The sequence below is a fragment of the Castanea sativa genome, chromosome 5 (assembly GCF_040712315.1).
Source record: "Castanea sativa cultivar Marrone di Chiusa Pesio chromosome 5, ASM4071231v1".
In the NCBI taxonomy this organism is placed as follows: Eukaryota; Viridiplantae; Streptophyta; class Magnoliopsida; order Fagales; family Fagaceae; genus Castanea; species Castanea sativa.
In genome coordinates this window covers 40342542-40369331 of record NC_134017.1, presented here as the reverse complement: position 1 = coordinate 40369331, position 26790 = coordinate 40342542, and the positions used below count along the sequence as shown (strand labels likewise).

At 35.1% G+C, this 26790-nt stretch overlaps 1 protein-coding gene and 1 non-coding gene across 2 annotated transcripts; one reads left to right on the top strand and one right to left on the bottom strand.

Moving 5' to 3' along the window:
* Positions 1–5725: 5725 nt before the first annotated feature.
* On the bottom strand, positions 5726–7801 carry LOC142635189 (uncharacterized). The gene is made up of 3 exons (XM_075809390.1): positions 7719–7801; positions 6382–6514; positions 5726–6280 (listed from the first exon to the last, which is right to left on the bottom strand). Exons 1-3 carry the CDS (start codon positions 7799–7801, stop codon positions 5726–5728), a joined length of 771 nt encoding a protein of 256 aa, XP_075665505.1.
* An 18300-nt stretch (positions 7802–26101) lies between these two features.
* TRNAT-AGU (transfer RNA threonine (anticodon AGU)) lies at positions 26102–26175 on the top strand. Its single transcript has one exon. It is a non-coding gene; the product is annotated as a tRNA-Thr (tRNA).
* Positions 26176–26790: the final 615 nt, after the last annotated feature.

The following is a 26790-nucleotide window of genomic DNA, read 5'->3' as shown; positions in this document are numbered from 1 at the left end:
AGCGTCATGAAAACATTTTGATCTCTCGTTATTCTTAACTCGTACATGTCCTCAGGCAACAGGAGTGCTTGCTCAAGTGCGTCTGTCATACAAACAGCTGTTCCTGCATCATAATTCCTTATGGATGTGTCGGCGGTAACTGCGTGATCATCCATGGTCATTTCTAGAGCCCAAATTGGGGCAAATACGGGCACATGAGTCTCGGCCCATTTCTCTGACCTCGTCTGCATTGTACGAGCATGTTTGGCTCCCTTCTCGGGCACCACTTCTTTAGGGGGGAGGTCTTTTCCTCCCTCAATCGCATCCTTCCCCTTGTACTAATCCCTTTTTCGCTTGAGATCAGCTTGATTATTGTGTTGGGACTGGGTAGGTGGGGGATGAGGGATTTTGGGCTGAGAAGACTTCTCGGGGCCTTTTTCCTTCGTCTAAGGCATTTTGGTCTGTGCCGCCTTCTGGATCTCTTGACCTCCCACCTGAGCTTCCATTAGGTCTTTCAGGCTCTGTTTGGACTTGTGTTGGATTCCCATTGCCTCAGAGTTGTGAGTCTCTCCTTGTGGATGGACTGAAAAGGGGGTGCCAAGGACAGCAGCTTGATCCTCAGAGGAAGGGGGTTGATCGAAGATTTCAAACTCGTCCTCAAAGTCTGATACTTCAACAATCTCTTCTTCTTCCTTTAAGTTAGGTTGAAAGGAGGTTGCTTCACCAGTAGTGTGTTGTGTTGGAATTGGGATGAGAGGAATATCCTCTAGTATGAGTTGTATGGGTTGTGTAACGTGGGTGCCTTAAGGAATGGGGGCGCCCTCAGGTAAAATAAAACCCTCGATAGCAATGTTTATCCGGTGTAAGCGTGGGTCCTTCGCTCTGATCACGCATTTTGGCACCGGGAAAGCTTTGGATATAGGATTGTAGCCAAGGATTAAATGAGCTGCTCGGAGTTGGTTGTCTATGTGCACAAACACTTCGGCCTTTAATATTCTGTCTAATCTTGCGAAATCAATGAGATGGGAATGGCGAACTGATGTGTGTGGGTCTGCAAAATCGTTGAGAAGAAAAACAAGGTTAGAATAAATAAATGCTTTTATATAAACCCAAGTATGAAAAGAATGGTTATGAATAATTCAATCAAATCCAGAGCTTCACCTGGTTCCCCTTCCCTTGTTGGACAAGGAACACCATCGTGCCAATCCCCTGATATGATTAGGAAGTCTTTTTTCATACCCTTATTGGATTCAGGGAGGTATTGGATTAGTCTAACTTCTGGATACCTAGATTTTAGGTAATATCCCTGTCCTGTTAGGTGGTGGAGGATGTAAACCCAATTCACATCATGATGGGTGAGTCCTAGGTCCATCTTTTCATTTAAGGCATCTATGGAACCTAGAATCCTAAACATATTAAGGGCGCATTGGGTAGGAGCTAACCTAAAATCCCTAAGGTAGTCCTCATAGCTGTCCCCATAGGGATTTTCATCCCTCCCTCTTTGAAGGCGATCATTCGAATTACTACCTCTCCCTCTCACCTTTTCAAGAGCCATTCCCCTTCCTTACAATATCTAAGGGACACTCCCGATGGAATCATATACTTAGCCTTAAACTGTTCTATTTTTTCACCAGAATCTACTAGGGAAGCAAATCTACCCATTTGTAAGAAAAAAGCTAGAGGTATTGACAAATAGAAAGAGGCAGACGAGTCGAGGTGAAAGAAGTACAGAAAAGAGAAACAATATGTATAAGGGGAATGAGCGAAGAAGTTTGGGAAGACTTACTTTAAGAAGAAACCTTGGACTAAATCTTGGGAACTGTGAGGGAACGTGTAGATTGAGAAAGTTCGCAGGTTCGTTGTATGAATTGGTGAAATAAGGAGGATGGTTTGAATTGTTGATATTCATATCAACAAGAGTTACGAAGCGGGAAAGTTCCCGCCTATGTTCCTATGTAATCCTCCACCATTGGATAGACATCGTGTCGTTGAGCGTGAGGGACAAGAAGCCGTCAGAATTTAATTAAGGGATACTACGCACACCGAAATGTCAGGAACATGCAGCGGGCAGTTCAAGAGACGTCATCATTGTCATGGAAGAGGTGTGGTGAGTACGGATCAACGGGGACAGATGTCGAGATCCTCTTTCCTCTCGTTGTAGCAGAAATGAGAATCTCGAGGGGCTATTGTAGGGTCAATGGGCCCCGGAATATGTGTTGAGTTGGCCCAAGAGTATTTGTTTGGCCAAAGGCCCAATCTGAGGACACCAAATGGTCTGAGGATGTGAAATGTGTCAACCCACAAAGCAATATTAATAGGTAAAGAAGTGATATCTGGTCAGGCATATTTAAGAGTGTGGTTCGAGGACAAGTATGTCCTTAGCTATGCGAAGCCGAGGTAGAATAAAGGCTGGTTGATCTCCACGGACAATATTTTAGAAGATCCTATGGGTAAGGGCAAGCATGGTATACATAGACGATAAGAAAAAGGGCGGTGGGATATTTAAGAAAAAGTTGTTACCACTGTCATCGCATTAAAGACTCCGCAACTGCTTCTCTGACCGCATTAATGAGGAAGTGAAGCCTGAGCATCAGAGTTCGGTCTTACAGCTGCCTTTAAAGACTTCAAGGGAGATGGATGAGACAAGTATCTAACCCAAAAATCAAACCCTTACGTGGAGGATGAAGAGAAGAAGAAAGATGATATAAAATGAAGAATGGACCTCCAGGTGAGGGGGACACACAAAGAGAGAGGAAAAAGAAACACGGTATACATCACCATCCTTAGTTGTAATCTATCTTTGAAAGAGACAATACAAATCATCATCGGCTTGTGTCCGACAATAAGATTCTTTCATATAAACAGTTCCTTGTGTATATCATTATGATCGAGTCCATCATTCTTTGTTATCTAACATCATTAGAACCTAGATTGAAAGCCCACTCTCTACAAATTTTATTGTATTGGGTTTTTTGAACCCATTTCTTTCTCACTGTGGGTTTGGGTGCAAACTATGTCCTTACACCCCCTAAACCTAAAAAATGACGGAAATACCCTCGAAACCTAAAAAAAGTCTGAAATACACTTGAATCCTAAAAATCACCAAAATACCCCCGAAACCTAATAAATGACTGAAATACCCCCTAAATCTAAAAAATGATCGAAATACCCCCGAAGCCTAAAAATGACCAAAATACCCCCTAAATCTAAAAAAATGATCATAATACCCCCAAAACCTAAAAAATAACTAAAATACCACCTAAACCTGAAAACTACCAAAATACCCTCCTAAACCTAAAAAATGACCGAAATACCCCCTAAACCTAAAAAAGACCAAATTAACCCCTAAACCTCAAAATTGACCAAAATACCCCCTAAACTTAAAAAATGATCAAAATACCCTCGAAACCTAAAAATTAACCGAAATACCCCCAAAACATAAAAAATGACTAAAAGACCTCTAAAACCTAGAAAATGACTAAAAGACCTCCAAAACCCAAAAAATTACCGAAATAGCCCCAAAATCTTAAAATTAACAAAACATCCCTAAAACCTAAAAAATTAGTGACATTCCCTCTAAACCTACACTTGAAATATTCTTAGAACCTTTAATTTGACAAAAATACCCTCGAAACATCCAAAATACCCTAAACCCCTATTTTGATAATTTTAGAAGCTTCGGGTGTATTTTCTTCATTTTATAGGATTAGTGGTATTTTGGTCATTTTAGATATTTTGAGGGCCATTTTGGTCGTTTTATAGGTTTAGAGCTATTTTTGTCGTTTTAGAGGTTTTGTGGCATTTTTGGTAATTTTAGAGGTTTCAGTGGTCATTTTAGAGGTTTTGGGTTTACTTGGGTCATTTTAAAGGTTTAGGAGTATTTTTGTCATTTTATAGGCTTAAGGGTATTTTAGCCATTTTTTAGGTTTCAGGGTATTTCGTTCATTTTTTAAGTTTAGGTGGTTGGGTTTTAGGGTATTTTGGTCATTTTTAGGTTTTGGGGGCATTTCAAACTTTTTTTTTTTAAGGTTTCGGAGGTATTTTAGACATTTTTTTTAGGTTTAGGGGGTATTTTGGTAATTTTAGGTTTCATGGGTATTTTGGTCATTTTTAGGTTTAGGGAGTATTTTGGTCATTTTTAGGTTTTAGGGGTATTTTGAACATTTTCAAGTTTCAAGGGTATTTTGGTAATTTTTAGGTTTAAGGGGAAAGTTTGGTTAATTTTTAGGTTTTAGGGGTATTTTGGTCATTTTTTAGGTTTAGGGAGTATTTTGGGAATTTTTAGGTTTTGGGGAGTATTTCGGCCATTTTTTAGGTTGGAGGTATTTCGGTCATTTTTTAGGTTTAGGGGGTATTTTGGTCATTTTTAGGTTTAGGGAGTATTTTGGTCAATTTTTTATGTTTAGGGGGTATTTCTACCAATTTTTTAGGTTTAGGAGGTATTTCGGTTATTTTCAAATTTCGGACGAATTTCAGACATTTTTTAGATTTTGAGGGGTATTTTAGTCATTTTTATGTTTAGGGGTATTTTGGTCAATTTTTAAGTTTGGGGAGTATTTTGGTCAATTTTTAAGTTTATGAGGTATTTCAGTCAATTTTTCGGTTTAAGGGGGTATTTTTGACATTTTTTAGTTTTAGGGGTATTTCGGTCAGTTTTTAGGTTGGAGGGTATTTGGTAATTATGATTATTGGCTAATTGGGTAGGTTGGAGTTTGCCCATAATAATTGGATTGGGTTGAGTTAGAGTTAGAAGTAATTAGTTAAATGAACAATAAATGGATAAATGAGTTTTATGTACCCAACTTAATTATGCTCACTCCAAACTCACCCATTTGATACCCCTAGTTAGGTAGTATCCTACCATTTGACAGTACCCCTTAGGCTTGTGGGGTAATTAAAATTGGGATAAAATTTCAATTGAACAGGAATTTAATGCATTTTATACCATTTTTTTTTTTTTAAGTGAGTTTTGCGCCAAGATTTTCGTACCACTCCTGTAATTTAATTATACTATATTACCCTCAACTTATTAGAAGCCTTATGGCCTAAAAATCTCATTAAACAAGATTCATGCATTTCTACCTTTCAAATTTTCACATCAATTTAATTTTCTAATTTTACTTTCGTTCATTTTAGTCCTCTAAATTTTAGATTTATTTAAATAAGGCCTTTTCGTTAACTTTTGTTAAAAATTTTTGAAAAAAAAAATCTAGAAAATATTTTTCAATCATTAATTGATTTTTTAATTTAAAAAATTTGAAGAAAAATTTATAAAATTGAAAAATTAACCATAACATATAAAAAAAAAAAAAAAAAAAAAAAGAAGATGGCAAAGCCTTAATTGAACAAACTTGAAAGTTAGAGGACTAAAATGAACAAAAGCAAAATTAGAGAACTGAAATGAAATCTGAAGAAACTTATAAAGTCAATTTTGCATTTTACCTTTTTTTTTTTTTTTTTTTTTCCAGCAGACTTGAAGTTACAATTTTTCCAATACAAAAAAAGTGTGTAATTTATGTGTGATATTGTGTGTGATATATAATGCGTGTGCACTAAATATTATCTATTATATAATTGCAGAGCAAAAGAGCAAGAAAAAAAAAAAAAAAAAAGACTTCAGCAAGATCTATTACAACATAAAACAAGAGATTAATTAACACTTAATTAAAACAAAACATCTCTGCATTATTTGGTATTTCTTATACATAATAACAAAAGGAAAACACCATAATTAATTAATTAATACCTATTTTTTATTAGGATTGCCAGCACGTCTCCTCAACTCCACAACATCCTCATCCTCCTTCCCAACCACAGTCTCCTTGATCTTCTGCGTAGTCTCTTTCGCCGCGTCCCAAGCTCCCTTCACCGTCTGCTTCGCTTTCTCCCCAATATTCTGCATTGTCTCCGTCGCCTTATACGTCCCCTCTTTAGCTTTACGAGCCACTGACCCCGCTACAGCCTCACTCTTCTCTTTCACACCATGAACATTCTCTTTGGCCCTTCCTTTCACATGTTCCGCTGTGTCGGCCACTGATCCGGCCATGTCTTTGGTTTTCTCCTTGTCATCGTAGGCATACTCTTTTGCTTTCTCTTTATCGCTCTGTGCTGTCTCTGCTGCTTTGTATGTTCCTTCCTTGGTCTTCTCCTTTGCTTTCTCTTTCATTTCCTGTGCACGCTCTTTGGTCCTCTCCACGGCCTCTTTTGCTTCATAGTTGACATCTTGGTCCCCTGGTTCGGTCACCGGCACCTCCCTGTGCCTGTGCTTCGAGTCTCTCGATCCTTCACGGCTATTTCGGCCCTGAAATTCCAAAAAAAGACAAAGCAATGAATTCATCAGAAAAGTTTTCTTTATGTTGGGCTAAAAGAATTACTGTCAAAGGGTGTGTTTTAGTTTTATACCTCGGAATAGCTTGAGGCGTAGGAGAAGCAGACCCTTGAGACCTTGCGGGAAGATCTTGGAGAGAGTGAAGGGAAGCTAGGGAAAGCCTTTGAGAGGTTGAAGATAGCGTTTCTTGTCAAGGACATAGCTGCCCTGGTTAGTGGTTACCTTCTCTGTTCGTGTGTGTATCAAATGTGTGTTTGTGTGTGTGTTGTGTTCTTCTTCTCTGTTTTGAGTTTCACCGCTTTCAGGAACTGCATGTTTATAAGGTATTCATGGAGTGGATGGTGGCAGTCTATGGAGTTGACACGTAAGGTTGATTGATGCCACGTCTCAAATCTTGTTGTTAAGCTTATTATCTAGTCAACACATGTTCTATCCTTAAGTTAAAATCTAGGGATTCATATAGACAATCCTATCTCTCAGCAGAGGATTAAAGATGGAGGAAAAAAAAAAAAACCGAAAATACACTTTTCGTCCCTATATTTTAGGTCCATTCCTATTTTGATTTCAAAATTAATTTCATTGCAAATTTCATCTCAAAAAAAAAAAATTTATTTTTAAAATGGTATCTGTTGTCAACCCACTGACAAAAACTTCCTAAGTGTCAGAAGGAGTGCTCTGCTTGCTAATGTGGCGCTGAAACACTGATGTGACCGTTAAAATATTATTAAAAAATTATTTGGCATTTTTTAAATTACACGTCAGTATTTTAATAAATAAAAAATTAAAACATAAAAATTTTAATTCCTCAATTTTAATTTTAATTTTAAAAAATAAAAAGAAACATAAATTTTACTTTTTTTAGTTTTAAACAATTTTTTATTAATCTAATTAAATTAATTAGAAAATTCAAAAAAAAAAATACCATTAGACCATTTTAGTAGTAAGTGTATTTACTTTTTTTTTTTTTTTTTTAAGTGTGTTAGTCAAAATTGTATATACTTTAAAAATCAGCAAACCATTTTTTTTTATCATTAGAACATTTTAAACCATGAGAGAGAGAGAGAGAGAGAGAGAGAGAGAGAGAGAGAGAGAGAGAGAGAGAGAGAGAGAGAGAGAGAGAGAGAGATGAGGCTTGCAGTTTGGAGTAGATCCAGAGGACGGGGCTGGCGGTGGTTTAAAGAGAGCAAATCCAAATTGCTCGATCTGGGCCTCCGTCTCAACCACCATCTCGGCCACAATAAAGCTCAATCTTGGTGACTTTGGGTCAAATCGGCTTTGCGTGGTGGGTCAAATTGGTGGTGCATGGTGGGTCAGATTTGCCTCTCTCTCCTCCGCCGACCCTAGCTTGTCCACCTCCACCACCGAAGTGGCAGCGCTCTTCTTTAGACTGGTCATTTTGTTTGGGTCTTACTGGGTTTTGCTGGGGTTTGCCTTGTGGGTCATGCTGTTTGGGTCTTGAGACCGTGAGAGTTGATCCTGATTTTGAGTGGTCATGTCGTTTGGGTCTTGAGACCGAGAGAGTTGTTCTTGTTGAGAATGAATGGGAGAGCTCGGGTTCATCAATGAAAGAGTGAGAGATGATAATTTGTTTTTTCTTTTCTTTGGTGTTCTTGTGATAGTTTTGAGTTCTTAGATGCTGGGTTTAATTTGGGAAGAACAAGCTGTAAAATGAAGAACAAGTTGAAGAACATGAAGAAATTTTTTGATCTCTGTTTTTTTTTTTTTTTTTCATTTGTGTTGTTGTGATTTGGGTCTGTGTTTGATCTCTATTTGTGATCTAGGTTTGTGTTTGTGTTTGATCTCTGTTTTTTTTTTTTCTTTTTTCGTTTGTGTTGTTGTGATCTGGGTTTGAGTTATTGGTTGTGGGTTTGTGTTCTTGTAATTTGGGTTTAACTTCTTCGTTGTTGGGTTTGATTGGGAAGAACAAGTTGTAGTGATCTTGTGAAAATTAATAATAATAAGTAATATTTTTTTTAAAATTAAATTAGATTTAAGGTTTTTTAAAATTTAATTTCTTTTTTATATAAATTTTCTAACGTGGCTTTGTTTAAAAAAAATTAAAATGCTGACATGGTATTTAAAAAGGCCAAATAATTATTTTTAATAATATCTTAATGGCCACGTCAGTGCCATGTTAGCAAGCAGGGCACTTCGTCTACCACGTAGGAGGTTTCTGTCATTGGGTTGACTGCAGAGACTATTTTAAAAATGATCTTCTTTTTTTAGGGATGAAATTTGCAATGAAATCAATTTTGGGACTAAAATGAGAATTAACTCTAAATGTAGGGACGAAAAGTGCATTTCCGACAAAAAAAAAAATTATTACCTACATTATTCTTACTGTGGGGGATAAAAGGACCTAAGTGGGCATATGGGCCTTTGGACTGTAGCATGGAGGGTCGACCTACTCCAGAATTAAACTCTATGAATTGGCCCCATACGCCGAGGATCCGAGGATACAACCGAGAACGAGCTTCTCCGCAGACAAATCCAAGAGAACTCAAAACTTCATTATGAAGGTCAAGGTATAACTCTGGAAAGGCTAATGGTTAAAAGGGGATACCCTGAACTTTCTAGATGTACCAGTGTTAGAGAAAATATCAAGTGCAAAGGCTGCCACCTCCGCATTAAAGGCTCTGCATCTACCTCCCTAGCCACATTAATGGGGAAGTGACCCCTGAACAGTAGGGCTGAAACTTCTAGTCACTGTCCAAAAAGCATCAGGGAAGGAAGTATTTAAGGGAGGTGAAGGCCAAAGAGAGGGGGGGTCGGTAACTAAGAAGGAAATTAAGAATTGTAACCTTTAAAGAAAGAAAGAGAAATAATACAGAAGTAGTCATCGGCTCATGTCCGAGGAGGTCTATTTGCAATTATCGTTTATTAATCACAAGTGCTTGTAATTTTTTATTCTGTTATCAAGTTCCCAGTACTTCTAACCTAGGTTTCAAACCCACACTCTACAAATTTCATTGTTTAAGGCTCATTGGGCCTGAGCCTATAACCTTCTTTGGGTCCAGGTGCAATTGTGCACTTACACTTACAACCAACTATTTGTATATTGAAATATGGAAAAACTATTAGACAAAGTTTAGGTACAAAATTGTTTGTAGCTTAAAACTACAATTTTACTTAATAAAATAAACATTACTATATATTTTGAAAGTCTAACCGTTGAATTGTATATTCTTTATGCTCTTAGTACACATGTCAAATTTTGTGTCAATCGGATTTTATTAACCATATGATCCATAAGTTTATATTTTATACATAATTTTGAATTACAAAAACTTACAATTTAAATAATTTATTGATGGCATAGCTATTGATTTTTAATTTTCTAGAAATTTTGCAAGAATGAAGGATATAAGAAGAAAATTTAATCCAATGGTGGATTTATCAAAATTCACCTCCAATAAAAAGATATTAAGTAAGGTTATAACCTTAAGCTACAACTATTTTTGTAGCTAAACTTTGTCCAAAACTATTTCTACATAATTTTAGTTTCAACATTTCTAATAAGTCATGTAACATATTTAAATAATATATATGAATAGTCTTATAAATCATTATAAAGTAAATTGAACATTTGAAAAGAAATTGCTCTAAATTACTTTGGAAACTTTATCCATGATACAAATATGATCAACCTTATTTAAATTAAGTTAGATATTTAGGAACTTGTCTATAAGCATATTATTATATTTAAATTTGACTTATTAAAACCACATTCCCTCTCTTTGAGTGACAAAAAAGAGTTCAACTTATTTATTAAATAAAAGAATAAAAAAAATTCCTAAGTAAATTCAAGTTGTTATTTACGGCATAATTCATTTATGATTCTAATGACAAGTTCAATTCATTTATGCCCCTAATAAACCCAAATCAAGGATCATATATATGAAGTTTTTTTTCTTCCCTTTTTTGTAGTACTCTAATAATATTAATAATACTCTTTTCCTGTATCAAAAAAAAAAAAAAACTCTTTTGTTGGTCGTAGTACTAATTATGTAAAGTATGTGATAACTATTTATTTTGTGTAAATTTTCATTCATGTTACACCGCTCAATAAATCTTTTTTTAGAAGACAATTTTTTTATTATATTAATATTTTAAAATAACAGTCATTTGGATAATACACATTTTGTATTATTTCATTAATATATATTTAAAATTCCATCATGGATCATAAGTTCTCATTTTTCTTAACACACCACCAAGTTTAATATTAATAAAATTTTATTTAGTATTTGATCCATAAACTCATGTTTTATACTTTTATTTGTAATTTAAAAATACAAAAAGAAAAAATTTAATATTTTAAAAATGAGATAGCTAAAAATTATTGATTATCATGAAATTTTGCAAGTATAAAATTTTTCATTGCAAATCCAACAAAAAATTATTCAAAGATGTAAAATTGTTAACTTTTATAACTGCTCTTGTGGATAACTATTGCTTATGGAAATTTTGCCAATCGGTGAGGTTTTAAAACTTAAATTTGTTAAATTCTTTGGATGTAATGGAAAAGTTACTATTTTAACTTTGGGTTGAATTAGCGAATTTTATCTGAATGGCATAATTCTTTGCTAGTGATGTAACAAAAAAAATTAGGAGGACAAATTTTGACCCCAATGACCAATAGGAAAATGATATTTGTCTCAAATATCATCTTCCTATTTGTGGTTGGAGCTAAACCTTTTCCTAATCTTTCCAAGAAAATATGTTTGATATTCTTAAATATTTTAAAGAACAAAAACTAAACATACCCATTGTAAGGGAATGGACCTAATTTGCCCTGAGGAGCTTAACCCGAAGAGAAAGTCTTGAGAAACCCCAACTATGGAATGAGCTTGGCCCGTGGGCCAATAAGGGATGACCAAGCCTATTATTGAGAAGAGACTATTTGGGCCCACTACTGAGGTAATCCAAGGAATTCATCTTCTCAAAGAAGAATAATTCAATCAAGAAGTGATCAGGTGCTTAGCTGAGGACACCCTTTCATCTCCCTTTTCGGGGAACACATAGAAGAACACGTAAAGCCTAATGTAATAGTCACATCTACATTAATGAGCTCTCCCTACCTAATGTCAGCCACATTAAATGTTAAGATACTTGTCTGAACAGTAGAAACACCCCCCTAAAGAGGGTGCTGATGGGACAAGTATCCCCCTAAATCCAGCTAAGAGCTAGACAGCTGGAGGAGGAAGAAGAATCATTGTTATTAATACCGTTTCGGACCCCGTTTCGGTTTGTCTAGTGGAATGGAATATTTCGGTACCGGCCGATTTCGGCGTACCGTTTTAAGGTGTTTCGGGTTCCTAAAAATTAAATTATATATATTCTTGTAAAACATAAAATTGTCAATTCTAATAAATAAATAACTAAATTTCAAATAATACAAATCATTACTCATTACATAAGCCCATAATAATTAATAACTAATAAGCCAACAAAATTTATAACATAATATTAGCCATCAAATAATAAATTTTTTTTTTTTTTTTTTTCCATAGGCCAAATCACGTACCGGCCGAAATTCACATCTCGGCCGGAATTGGCCGGAATTGGCCGGAATGGCCGGAATGGACCGGAATGGCCCGAAATTTGGCCCGAGGTGGAACGTTAAGTATCTCGGTACCGGTTTGCATACCGGAACGAAAAATTCCGGCCGTTCCGGCCGGAACGGAACGGAATCAATAACAATGAGAAGAATGACTATAAAAAGGAAGAGGAGAACAATAAGAAGGGGGATACAGAAAAATTGAGTGAAAAACAAGACAGATAAAGGAAGAAGAGTCTTAGGCCTTGTTTGGATGGTGGAAACACTATCACTCATCACTCAAATGCCATCACTCATCACTCATTACTCAGTAACTCATCACTTATCACTTAAAAATCTCCAATTTACACCTTGGCATGTTTGGCACTACAACTCGGTTAGAGTTTTTATTCTCAAAACTCAAAATACTCACCTTTATGTGGGGCCCATGGACTGAGCTTTATAGAAATCGATGAGAACTTCAGCTACATATGCCCCAACAACTTCTCTGGAAAAGGTTTCATCGAAAATAATGATATTTATTTTTGTTCTTATAGATGGTACAAATCAAAGCATAACACAAATATGTATAGAATATAAAAAAAAAAATTGCCAAAAGTTCAATCATGTTTGATGACAAGCATCCATTAGGAATAGATCATTCTTTGAAGGAAGAAAAAAAAAACGAAAAATGTGGTTGGAATAGATCATCCAAACTCTTGAAGGGTTCTTGAGGGATATGACAAACAAGCCAAAGAGCATTGAGAGTAAAGGGTAGAAAGTGGCTGTGAAGGATGAGGAGGTAGTGGTGGAGCAGAATATGAATGAGATAAAGGCTCTTCCTCCGCCAGAGAATTATAGCTCTCCACCACCACCTGGATCGAAGCTAGGTAGGCCACAGCCTCAATAGGTGACTGAGAACTTGGTGAATTTAAAGGAAGATGGCGTTTCAGCTAAAGAAGCAATAGATGTAAAAAAAAAAAAAAAAACAAACAAACAAAGAAGCACTAAACCTGCAACAGGTGTAAAGAAAAGAGGAGCAAATGTGAAAAAAGAAAGGAGAAATGAAAAGGCTTTTGGTGTTTAATGTGACAACACAAACATTGGGTCCCACAAGTTCCATTTAATTACCAAATTGTCATGTAACTCATAACTGAAGTATCTAAAAACACCTCAAACTTGTTTCCATTTTCAGTTACTCATTACTCACTTTGGTGAGAATTGGGTGATGGAAACAAATTCTGAAAACACATCCAAACAGACCAAGCCTCCGTGGGACCCACTATTTTTGAATGATGAGTGATGGAAATAGAGTTATGAGTGATGGAAACAAGCAAATCCAAACAACCCCTTAACTTGTATTTTTACTTTAAAACTCCTATGTGTAACTTGGGAAAACACTTTTCATACGTACAAAGTCTTGATTTAGTGATACTTGTCTCCAATTGTCTTTTTAATCTTCCCATTGTGGATTTCTACCTCCCGTTCTTAAAAAATTAGTTCTGTTGATCTTAAGCCCAAGCCTAGTTCTTTAGTTTTTGTGTTTTTGACCCCCACACCCATCATTCAAAAGAGATCGAATTTTCACACACACACATAAAGATTAAACTTGGCAAATTTGGATATATGGGAGAATCACTATTTGTATAGAGAAAATCAATCATGCATCAAATACAAATGTTGGGTTTACCTCCATGTAAGAGGGTAGATACATATATCCGATGCTTTTAATATCACCTCATTTGGATGGATAAACTAATAGGTTTGGTTGGCTTAGAGTGTGAGACTGTGACATAACAGAGCTCAAATGTGGCGAAAGTAAGTGCATGAGATGGGGAGAAAAAGATCAAAAGTAGGATTCGAGTATAATCAAACTAAGTTCTTTAGTGAATTAACTAGCTAAACTATGTTATCTCACATAATCTTAGAGGATATAGGCTTATATTACTTTGGGTTGTTGTTTGATATAAATGGGTTTATACATGAAAAGGAACTCTGCATCTAAATGGGCTATTTTTACCGCTCAAAATGGGCTATCTTTACGATCCAAACATGTACTGAAAAAAAAAACAAGAAAAATATTGTTGTGTTGGGTTCAACAGAAAATATTTTCCTTTTATAAAATAATTTCAAGTGAAAGTATTTTTTTAAAAAGAAAATATATTCAAGTGTTTGGTTGTGTTCTTGAAAATGGAATGAAAAATGATGGTCAATGGTGGGGGTGACCCACTTTGGCAGTGGCGATGGTGGTTGGTGATCGTAGATAGGATGTTAGTGTTGTGGGGTGGCTTACAATGAGGGGCAGAGGTTTGATTGGTAAGTTTTGAATGAAGCAGAAAGTGAAAATGTAAACCAATTTCCTACATAAGTGCCTTTATTTTACGGTCAATTGGAAAACAATTTTTGATGGACCAACATTTTTAGTCACTGCAAATACTCACAAATAAGAAAAATATTTTCTGAAAATCAATTTTTGTTGAAACAAACACAATAGTATAAATGACAAACTTTTCCGATTGACAGGCAAAAAATGGAATAAACATAAATATATTGTTTTATCATTAAATTAAGCTCTCTTACTTACAGCAGTACATAAATATATTGTTTTATCATTAAACCATTAGATTGTAAGTGTCAGAACTTGGGCTTGCCGAAGGCTTGGATCACCATGTATTACAACCTCTCAAGTAGTAGTGAATTTTATTTTCATGACAAGATGACCTAAATATGCCAAAATAAATAAAGAATAATTTATAATATTTGAACTATTATGGAAACACCAAAAGTGCCAACAATTAATTTATTTATATGAGTTAAATGATGCAATTAAAGAAGCGGGTCACTTTGGGATGATTGCAAATCAAGTCCATCGACACAGAAAACCCAATTATTAATCCCATTTTGGCATCATCCCAATTGGGTAAACTCAAAATTACTTGCCTCATAATTCATGTCAAGACGGTTTGACGTTGGCACTAATTTGTTTACACTAAACACTAATTTTTAAAAGGTAAAAAAATGTTATATTTATAATATTTTCATAATACTTTTACGCCAAATTTCAAATGACAAATTGTTACTTACTGTTCCCAGTAAGTAAACCTTGCACATTTTTATCCAGTGATGTCATGTGTTTAACCTTTCAATGGGTAGTGCTAGTGCGACGGTTTAGTTTAGCAAAATGCCAAAGATCAGGGGATGATTTCCTGCCCGCACTACTTTCTCAAAGTTCCACACTGCTTTTGGTACTGAGAAGGGTTTAACGAACGTTAATTGCTATTTGTGATCATTTCAGGTAACACTGACTCAGCAGTCAACACCTCCATTTTTTTACTGCCAAATGAATTTACTTATCAACATGATCTCGATTGCATTTAATTTGCACAGTTGATAAATGTCACATTGTAGAATGCAGTCTATTCTTGGAATAGAGTATGGGTATGGGGGCTACAATAATTTTGAAATGCTGTTTTCTTGAAAAACTCTGAGTAGCTTAATTCTTTAAGAATCGACTCATGCAGGTCTCCGTATCGGGTGTTGACATAGGCCTTTATATTATGGGTTTCAAGTTGATGATCTGATGTTTTTTTTTAAAAAAAAAATTATGGATTGAAACAATTTGCATTCTACAATGCACCCAATTTGCCACTGTGATTGGAATGGTATTTGTATCCTATCATTTAACAAGTCCAATCCATTCTAAAATATGAGCCCAGTTGAGACCAAATGTTCACAAAAATTTTTAGGCGATAAGAAAAACATTAGGCCCCAAAAGTTTATAGGCACTAATAGAAAAAGGGTTGTACTGTACACAAATAGGATTTGAGTTTGTGTCTCATCAGATGCCTGGAACTGGTGAGTAGAAATACTAATAGATGACTCCTGAGGCTTGTTTGCGAAGTTAGGCTTGTGCAAGCATTAAACTATGAAATTTTCACAGCCTCCATTGTCTTATTTGGTTCTCCGGATGACTTAAAGAAGTGTGTGATGCCCCCAATCCTCACATAACTAAACTCAGAGGGTTCCCTCATTAGGGCAATAGTCATTTTTAGTTGGTATCAATTGTGAAAAGGTATCAGGCTTTGCCTCTTTTAGTCTTCAAATATATCTTGGCAGTAATTGGGTTCGATTGGGACGTATCATCATATTTCCTTTTCTTAAAAGTGACAAGGAAATATACACCAGTAAAGGATCTTGAAATTTAACTGTAAAATCATCTTTAAACTAGTACAGGATTTAATTTTTTCTGGCTTAGAGCCTGTAAAAGGAGGAGGGGTGGTAGATTATATGTTGGCATTATATCTTAAAGCTTGTAAAATAATCTATCATGACATAAGAAGTATATTCTTTGTATGATCCCTGTGTATCAGTGGGTTTCATTTTCTGTATTGATTCCGGAGCCTTTGATGCCTAATCTCATAGCAGGTTGAAGAGTGAAAGCACAACATCAGTACATTGTTGATAGTTTATAGTTGAATATGAGTTCTTTCTTTTATCAATTAATTTGAAATCCAAAATCCTGTACCTTCCTCTTTGACCCCAAGCATTATCACTCACCTAAGTCTTTGAGAAATCCAATATACATTTGGTCAGGTTTTGTGTTCTGAATTTAGGTTTGTCATGAATTATGAATACAATTATGAGTTGAATGAATTTTTTCAGAAAAAAGAGTATGCATTTTTTCTCAAGTGAATATAACATTGAACTGATCAAAACTGCGAGTCTGTGAGCTTGAATATTTACTTGAGGAAGTATGTGCTTAGGTTTCTTTCTTCTTCTTCAACTACCTCATTACCAAATACCAACACATTACTATCATCTTCTTGTTGTTCTCTTTAATATCAACACTATTAATCTTCTTAATATTCTTAAGTTAAACAAGATTCAAGATTGATAGCCCTAGCAAACCCATAATAAAATCCTAAGTACTCATTAACTAGAATTTAATAACCCTTGGACCCTTCATCATTAATCCTTTTCCATAATAGTGCTGAACTTTAAAAGTACACATGATGAATTGTACTTTTGAAACAAGTAACAAAAATAAAAAATACTAAATAATCAATTCCTTATAAAAGGACATAGGTGTCACTAGTCCATTTTATTTTACTTCTGAAGAGCAATTGATTAGTTCTTGCCATTCTTTTCCCCCTGCATACAAAAGCATTAGAATTTGTTGTTTAACTATAAACCAGGAAGACTTGAAAAAGAACCACTAGTTCCAATTTAGTTTTGAACCTAATTTAAAAATCCTGTTCTTTTAACTGACGTACAAACCACTTCTAAATATTGATATAAATTGCTCAAAGCACCCCTAAGTACTTTGTTTGTTGGACCTGGTCATAACTCAGACAAAGCACCAATGGTATAGACTTAAGATGCTTAGAGTTGTTGTGGAATCTGGTTTATGGAGATTGATGAGATGCTAATTCATATACTACCATTCTTGATCATACATGTCTTCACTGATGCGTTTTAATGCTCCATTATTTTTAGCATATCCAGAGTCATTGGTTAAGATATGACTCCTTACCTTAACCATTAAGATTATTAAAAAAGTGGCAATCTCTCTGTCTCTCTATCTGGTTGAGGAATTAAGGTTTATCTTTCTTTAGCCAATGATGGCCAAGTGGATGGTTAGACATCATTTGGTTTCTAAGACTAGGATATACTTGTTAATATGCATTTTTGCAGGTGATTATGTTTTAATTTTATCTTTACATGTATTAATAAAACAAATGAGGAAAATGGAGATTAGTGAAGAATCGATTCCACCTTACCTACTTTGTCATTTTACACAAAACATTTTGGCCATGTTTCAAACAGATTTAGCGTTACATGCAGCGTTACATTTTTGCTGATTGACAGCTATATAAACGGCCTAGGGCAGGTGTTATCACATAAGCCCTTCAGTTACATGCAGCTTTCCGGATCACCTCTATATAAAGTAAAGTTGCCGCAGAGTCTATTCAGAAATCCATCCATCACAACTCAATTTTGAAGTTTTCAATTCCCATTAGAGTTATCAAATTCTATTTTCTTCTTAGAAGATCCTAGAAACAATTGAAGTTTCATAATAGAACATGATTTTATTATGGTAGCTTATTGACACGCATGGAAACTGTTACTTATCAGGATTCTGTAAAGAGAGGATCCCCACCTTACACTGTAAGTTTTTGACATCAAAACTACATGATACCATACCACTTCTTTTGATAAAATTTTACAAAAATTAGTATCATACAGCATATTTAGTTGCTTTCTTGATTTTCATCAAATTATATGTTTGATTTCCCCACTGATGTTTAAATATTGTGCAGAGGACTCATGTTATCATTTAAAAAAAAAAAAAAACATATGGACCACTGGTTAATCTCATGTGTTCAAACCATTTTAAACAGTAGATTGTGTCTCTAATTTTACCTGTGGAGCTGAATTTCCTGTGAAATTCATGTTCCTATTACCTTTAAGGCTTTTTATTATGTAGTTTATCAAAAATTATTTAATAATATGAGCAGTGTTGTGGTTGTGTGAGATAAAAGTTCTAAATGAAAAAATGAAGATAAGGAAAAATGTAACCTTGAAAATCTAATGCTGTTATGGAATATTTGGTTTTCATGAACCGAATAGGAATGACATATTTCAAGTTTCTATAGCATAATGACAATTGTTAATGATCATGATTGTGATAGATTATCGTAATTGCCATTGTTCTTGACATTTGTCATGCAAAAGTATACCCAGCCAATATCATGGTTGGTTTATAATTACCTTTCCTTTTTTTTGCATACAGATGATGTTTTGTGTTTGTAAAACGGTGATTTCACCAATACACATTTTATTCCTTTTCTGGTTTTCATTGTTGGCTTAATCTTGTTTCATACGTGGGCAATATATGGACAGAAGTATAAATTACCAACCGTGTACTTAGGAATAGATTGTGAAGTGCAGAATGGGCATGACCTTTAGCCCTCTTAATTCTATGGGCTCTTGCCATTGTCTTTTATTCTAACATAAGGGCTTGGCATGGGACTTATATGTTGTCTCATACTAGTTCTTTTATAACCTTGTGAACTGTGTTTCATCTTTCTCTTTAGTGGCTTTGTTCCTAATTAACCTCTGTTGAAAGCTGATGTTGTTTTAAATATAATTAGGAAAATGATTCTGCCATCTCTACAAAAATATTTTCTACCTTTTATGGTATTTATGTTGATTCTGTGGTAGAAATTGCATATGCTGCATTAAGCAACATTAAATTTTTGTGAGGGAGGAAAATATCTCTAAAAGATTGAAATTTAGCACTGTCTCCCTCATTTATCTAACAGAGAAACTAATTGTACCTTTATTATTTCTAGAAATGATTGATTGAATGGCTTAAATATGAATAACATGATAGATTTATTTATATTGGAAAATTAAGTCCATGCTTCACATTGAGATCATATGTGCCAACCATGTTCTTCCTCAAAAGTATTTTGAATCACTAGGTGGTAACCCTATAATCTTTGAGTTATAATGCTAGTGAATTGACTTTGATTGATGGCAATTTACTGGTGTCCATTGTTCTGTTTTCTACCATCTTTGGAATCGAATGGGGAAGATGAAAAAGTATGACATTTCTGGAAAATATTTAAAACACGCATTAGGATTTATGTTATCTTAGAGGGAAAACCTACCACAGAAAATCAATCATATTTTTTTATGAGTAATTTCATTTTTTGTAAGCGCTATAGCTATAGGTGTGAATAAGCAGCCCAAGGTAAATGATGAGACATAGCAGTGGCTGCTAAGTAAATTCTGTAATTTATATGATAACATTCCACTAGAACAGAGTTTTCTAGTGGGGATAACGTGTGGATTCTGAATTTGAAATTTGTATGTGGGAATTGACAGCTTTACATGACCTTACAGCTATGCTCTCTAGCATGTTGCAAGACAATGATAAATTGGGTCATTTCTTGAAGCACAAAGTGAAGTTATTTGTTCCTGTGTTGCACTTGATTAGACTCTCTTCTTCTTCTTTTTATTTATTTATTTTTTTAACTTTGCCTATTTGGGACTTGGGAGTTGGAAGCTATTTCAAGGGGGAAAGACTCCTTTTTCTGATAACCGAGGAAGAAAGACTCCTAGTGGACTATCTCCATGTATAGAAACAATACAGTTATATCAAGGACCTAAACAAGCACATTCAACATGACATTATAGTATCTGAGCATGTAATTTACTTGGCTCTTTTGCTGAAATTCCCATTCAAGTTCCTCCCTAATTAGAGCACAGTGGGTTCTACATGTCTAAGTTTCTCCACGGTGAACATTTTGATTTCTACATCTCTAAGTTTCCAAATAATGAGATTTCAGTGTTAGATCTCCTGCAGGGCACATGTTATCTTGTGGGTTTGCAAAAATAAAATAGTCGCAATTTATAATTAGCCATGAAATTTAGTTTTAGCACCTTCTATAATGCATATAATTTGACTATTTTCAATATATATGACCGTTGTCCTTTGTTTCTGTGTAGACCAAGTCATACTTCTTGACTTTGAAGGAGTTAAATGAAGAATCTTGTTTGATGCAGGATGGACGTGAGGAGGGCTTTTATGATCAACATGGTATTGCCAAAGAGGTGAGGTCCAAGCAAGAGACGGCATCATGGTGGCAATATCCTAGAGTGAATGGCCACCAGGTTCTAGCCAAGATGAAAATCATTATTAGAGCACAAAATTCATCAATTTTGACACCTCTTTTTTACTCAGATTCCAAACATTATTACAACCTTTTACTCAAATCCCAAACATTACGTATACCTAATTTTAAAAGTAATAAACTATAAAGTATATCATTTCACAACACACAAAACGCCACAAACCCCCCCAACAACAAGTATTTTACTTTACAAAATGCTGCAATAAAATATTTTAATTTCAACTTAAAAAAATATGATAGTAAAATTTTTTCTTGATATAAAATTAAACTTAAACAACAAATGAGACTAGGTTCCAGTTTCATGTTCCACCGAAAATCATCTGTGGAATTAGGTGCTCTAACCTTTTCTCTTACTTTTAAAATTAGAACCCAATCCTCCAACCATATATATAGTACTTGAGATGCTGGCTTGGAGACAGGAAGCACAAGTGAGTGAACAAGGTTTGAGGGCAAGAGAGAGGACACTGATAAGGGGCCTTGAATTCATCAATTAGCTGGGGCTGCTGCACATCTGCACGGTGTTCTTGCAACACCCATTGCTCACTCAAGCCCTTCTCTCCCCATGTCTCTCTTTCTTCATTCCTTCTGAACACCTCTGCACCTCTTGACACGTCTCTCACTTGTGCCACACTTGTTCATTCTCCACTGGCAGCATCTCAATTACTTCCCCTAATGTGGAAAACAACCACACTCTATAAGCCACACGCACACCTCTGATCACAACCACAACCCCAGACTCCAGCATCACTGCTCTTTGCATTCATTCTGATCATGGAGAACTTGAACACACACATTCCATCCACCACCACCTCCAACATGATCAATATGGGCCAACCAAACATGGCTTACCCTCAGAATTCACAGTTCTGTTATGGATCATGGAGCCTCTCTTCAAGTACACGCCACCACATGCAGGCCAGCAATTCCGATATGTATTCACTTTCTCTGTATTCACCAACCACATATCATGGAACTAAGTGGAGGATTGTACTTCCAAAGGTGAGGGTTTCTACTTTTCTTTTTAAATTTTTTACTCAGATTTGCACCCAATTTTTTCCTAGTGGCTCACGTTTTTCAACTTCAAAAATTTTTAGGAGTTCACTAGTGACGTGCACTGACTCAACTAGGTTTATAAAGGAGCCATATAATGTGTCAGCTGGAATATTTAAGGTGTCTTGCTTCCAACAGTCTTCTATCTCACACGCATCAAGTAATTATAGGTAAACAATTTTAAAAGTGACCCCAATATAACAGCTAAGAGTTTTGAATATTAATTTTTTATTTTTAAAAAGGAAATGACTTGTGCGCACAAAGTTGTGTGTAATGATTTTTTAATTTACACACAACGTGGCAAGATATTGTCACGCAACAACTTTTCATTGGTAAGATATTGTCCTCCTTCCTCAAGGTTTTAAAAGGTCTCTTGCCAATTAGAGTCCAAGGCCCTCCCCCTACCTCGGCAATGTAGAACTTAGTCAAGATTTGGTCCTCCCTCACCCTAGCTAAGAGGTCATTTGACCTTTTGGGTCCCCACACTTTGACTCTTTGTAGATTATGGGTAGGAATATGTAATAGGGAGCTTATGTGCCTGGGGATTTATGTATCCTTGTAATTATTGAGCTAATAGTAACTAGAGGAAAAGAATTTCCAAACTGTTTTCTTAGTTAAGAAAACTGCACAGTTAAAGATTATTGATCAAAAAGATTATTAGGTCTCAGGACTTTCTTACATTGTATCATGCTGCACGACTTTTTCTAGTTGAATCCACGACTACTTTGTGTTTTGAATTAATTTCTCTTGCAGCAGGAGAGACCAGAGGAGTTAGAAAGGATTAAAAAAGCCGGTGGCCAGATTGTTTATCAAGATGGCTTACGAGTTCATGGAATCCTAGATATGTCTCACTCATTAGGTAATCTTTTAAATGCAAAATCTTAAATGCATGTGATGAACTTGTCATCTTCTTGTTGTAATATATGATAAGGGTTACAATACTGTGTTTACACCAGTGTTGTTAAAAGCGTACTTAAAGCGCGCTTAAGCGCAAAGCCCTTGGGGCTTTTTCCCTTTAAAGCGAAGCGCCCTCACAAAAGCGCGCTTTTTTGAGCTTTTTTATTAAGCGCAAAGCGTGCTTTTTTGAGCTTCTTGTAAATTTTTTTTTTTTAAAAATTCCTAATTTGATTTTTAGCCAGTAGATATAAATATGTTTGATATAAACCATTGATTTAATATATAAAAACTAATAGTGTGGTGTACTACCATACACCTAAGCCTATCTCTTTAGATATTTTTGAACTTTTAACCACAATCACACAAACAAACGCTAAACCAGACACTCACAAAGATTAACATTACTTAACATTCTAGTACTTTTTAACCTTTGTTTTCTTGGTTCTATACTTCTATTTTGATTCAACCATGTTTTGTAATCATGGCCATCAAGTATCATGGTTGTATATATTTTGTAAAGCACAAAAGAATTATATAAATGTTATATAAATTATATAAAATATTTTATTGTAATTTATAGGATTAATTGTTCACTTGATTGTTGTATTGATCATTAATAATTTTTTTTAATTTATTATTATTTTTTTAAATGTGCGCTTTACATCGATCAAGCGCGCGCTTGCGCTTTGTGTCTAGGCTCTAGGAGGTCTTTGCGCTTAAGGGTGCGTTTGTTTCGACAGTAAAGCAATTCTGGAAAATATTTTCAGGAAAGGAAAATATTTTCGAGAAAGGAAAATATTTTTAGATGTTTGGTGGCATTTTAAAAAATACTTTAGAAAATATTTTCAAGTGTTTGGTAATATTCTGAAAATGCAAATTTTTTACTGATTTCTCACATTTTCTCAGCTTCCAAACAAATTTTATATAAAAAAAATCTACAACACCCACACAGTAGCCACAGAAAAATCCACCTCCACCCACACACCAACACCACACAACACAAAAACCACCAAAACACCACCACCCACACCACCGCAACAACAACAACAAAATCAGAGATCAATGTTCGGATTGATTGAGAGATTGAGGGAGAGAGATCGGTAATGGCGGCCAGATTGGTAACGACGGAGGTGGGTTTGGGCTTGGGACGGTGGTCTCGCGGCTCGATCTCGCCGACGCGAGCTCGCCGGCGTGTTAGCGATCTCGCGGCTCGATCTCGCCGGCGCGAGCTCGTCTGGGCTTGGGGCTCGGTCTGGGCTTGAGGCTCGATCTCGCCGGCGCAAGCTCGTCTGGGCTTGGGGCTTGATCTCGCCGGCGCGAGCTCATCGGCACTTCTCTCTTTCTCCTCTCTTCGTTCTCTGTCTCCCTCTCTTCGTGCTCTCTCTCTGTTTTCCGTGGAAAATGTGATTTGAAGGTAAAATAGGAACGGTAAACCAATTCCATCGTATAAGGGGTGTTTTACGGTCAAACTGGAAAACAATTTCAGTTGACCAAATTTTTTGTGCTCACCAAACACACGCAAACGGGGAAAATCATTTCTGAAATTGGTTTACCGTTAAACCAAACGCAGCCTAAGTGCGCTCGGCGCTTTTAACAACACTGGTTTACACTATTGTATTATATGTTCCCACATTATTACATCGATCTCTTGCCTAATTTTGGCTTTTAAAAAAGTCTTGTTTGTAAGGTGACTGGGAAAAGACTAGAATCCGAAGTCGTATTAAGTATTAGGTTTTCCAAGTTCTTGATCGCAGTTGGTCCTAGAATGCTAGTTGTTAACTTCCAAGTTCCAAGATGGAGATTTGTCATTTGACTTAACAGAATTTTATCTAACATTATTTGGAGAGGCTTGGATGGGGGTGGGCTTACTAGGTGAAATTGGCTCCCAACAATTTGGAAATTTCTAGGACTGGGTTGGTCCAAGTCTCCAAGAGTACCTACTAGTAGTGACGAAAATAAAACTAGGGAAATATTAAATAAAGTTTAACTTGTTTTGTGGGTTTTATCTTCTTCTTCTTTTTTATTTTGTTTATCATTATTATTTTTTATATAATCTTTTTCTATTTCAGTATCACGTTTCATATAATTTGGTAGGGATGATATTGGATATGGATTGGTGGTATGATGTGATTGAGATAAAAGCAACATGCTTCTTTTTTCTTTTTCTTTTTTTAACTTCTTTAACTATTTTGCTTGTGTAAAGCCTAACTTTTTTGTTTTTTTTGCTTGCTTGGTTTTATGCTCTTTTCATTATTATTTTCTTCTGAAAAAGTGAAACAAGTAAAACAGCCAACCATTTCCAGGTTTTCTATGTATTGCTTGGGATTAAGTAAAAGGGAAAAGACAAAATGGGAGGTACTTATATTTACTATGAAGGACAAAATAGGACAGCTCTTCATGGACACGTAAAGATGATGTTTAAGCAATAGAGTCGCTATTGAGCTGGTATTTTGTTAGCGTTTTTCAGTGGAACAAATAGGACTAAGCAATTTTTTTTTTAATGCAACAAATAGAGGACTATGCAAGTATGTGTTAATAATTTAGGATGTTATTTTTATTTTTACCCTACCTAGCCCACCGTGGCGAAACCACTACTAACTTCAATTGACCCTTTGTGGTGGTCAATAATTCAGAGGCAGTTTGAAAATTTTTAAGAAAATTTTTACAACCATGAGACTCTGGTTGGGTTAAAAATTTTCTTCCAACCTGCTCCAATCTGAATGATATCATAAAGTTATTTTACATTACTATTATTAATAAGTTACTTTAGGAGAGTAAAATTGTTAGCTTACTAGTTAGACAAATGTGTTTGAGGTTTTTATTAGTAGTAAAGTTCTACCAAAAAAAAAAAAAGGTTGTAAACTATTTAATTCTTAAATTTTATCTCCATCTTCTGCTATCCTTATGTGGTGGTTTATTTACTATTAACTTTTTCTTTAAATGCAGTATTTCTCCATAAAAAGGGTAATGGGACCAGCAACGGAGATGGAGTCCTCTCTCAAAGAACATAACATGTACCACACCTATAACTACAACCATTACTATGAAGCTAGGGATGAGAATTAGGAAGCATGATATTTAACACTACTAATAGAACATCTTAAACACAAAGAAACAATGTCACAAACGAAGGAACCTCGACCCAACAAGTTACTGCAGCAATCGAGCCTTCATCATCATCAAATGGTAATGTGAAGGGGGTGGACACTCATGTCCGGCTGCTATTGTTGATCCTGGATTGCTCCCCGAAGTTAACAAGAATTATTATTCTCTTATCGACATGAAGACAAGAGCTTAACCAATACCAATGAGATTTCAAGCATTGATTATGTTGTTTCAAAATTTTCCCCATATGCATAACTGATATTAAAGTGTATACATGGGAAAAGAACGATACATTCTTTGAATTTTTATTGTTTAGAACTTGAAAAGGTGGAGCCAAAAATTGGAAAAGAAAATCCATTTTCTATTCAAGCTGGTTTTGTGTTTCTGGTGATGAGATATAATCGTTCCCTCCCTCGCAATATTAGAGAATAAATTATGACTACAATTTTTGCTTTTTTGAGAATGTATTTTCTTGGTTAAGAAAAAATTCATTGTTAAGAAGCTCTCGTAGCTCAGTTGGTTAGAGCACCCGTTTAGTAAGCGGGAGGTCTTGAGTTCGACTCTCAACGAGAGCATTATGTTTTTCTTTCTAGGGTAAATTACAAAGTTAGTTCTTATCTTTTATGTTATATCTCAATTTGGTCCATAATTTCATTTTGTGTCGTTTTGGTCCCTAACCTTTTGGTCTTGTGTTAAAATAGTCTCTACGCTCTGTTTGTTTCAACAATGATGTTATCTAGAAAATGAATTATTTTCTAAAAAGCATTTTCTATAAAACTATATCATTTTTCAATGTTTGGTAGCAACTTTAAATGAGTTGAAAAACAACCTCCTAACTTCCCTTATTTAGCTTGATGTGAGATAGAGTTGTTTTCCAAAAAAAATTAATGGAAAACAATCTCTAAAAATAAGCCATACTTTTTATGTTGACCAAAAATAGTTTTCCTTTGACTCATCTTTTTTTAAGCTACCAAACACTGGAAAATAAGGAAAACTATCTTTACACAAGATTTTCCATTGAAACAAACGGAGTGTAGTGATTAATGGAAAATGCTGACATGTCTAACAGTAAAAATAAAATGATAAATGATATGCTCATAACATTATTTTTGTTTACATAGATGGCCACGTGTACTACCATGTCAACAATAAAAAGAAATTAAAAAAAAAAAAAATCATCAATGCCCTCT

What these genes read in the sequence shown, in the direction of transcription:
- LOC142635189 (XM_075809390.1), bottom strand. Translation starts at nt 7,801, where the DNA reads ATGACCACTCAAAATCAGGATCAACTCTCACGGTCTCAAGACCCAAAC. An exon ending in GCAAACCCCAGCAAAACCCA is followed by an intron (nt 6,515 to 7,718) that starts GTAAGACCCAAA and finishes ACCACTAACCAG; the next exon opens with GGCAGCTATGTCCTTGACAA. An exon ending in ACGCCTCAAGCTATTCCGAG is followed by an intron (nt 6,281 to 6,381) that starts GTATAAAACTAA and finishes TTGGAATTTCAG; the next exon opens with GGCCGAAATAGCCGTGAAGG.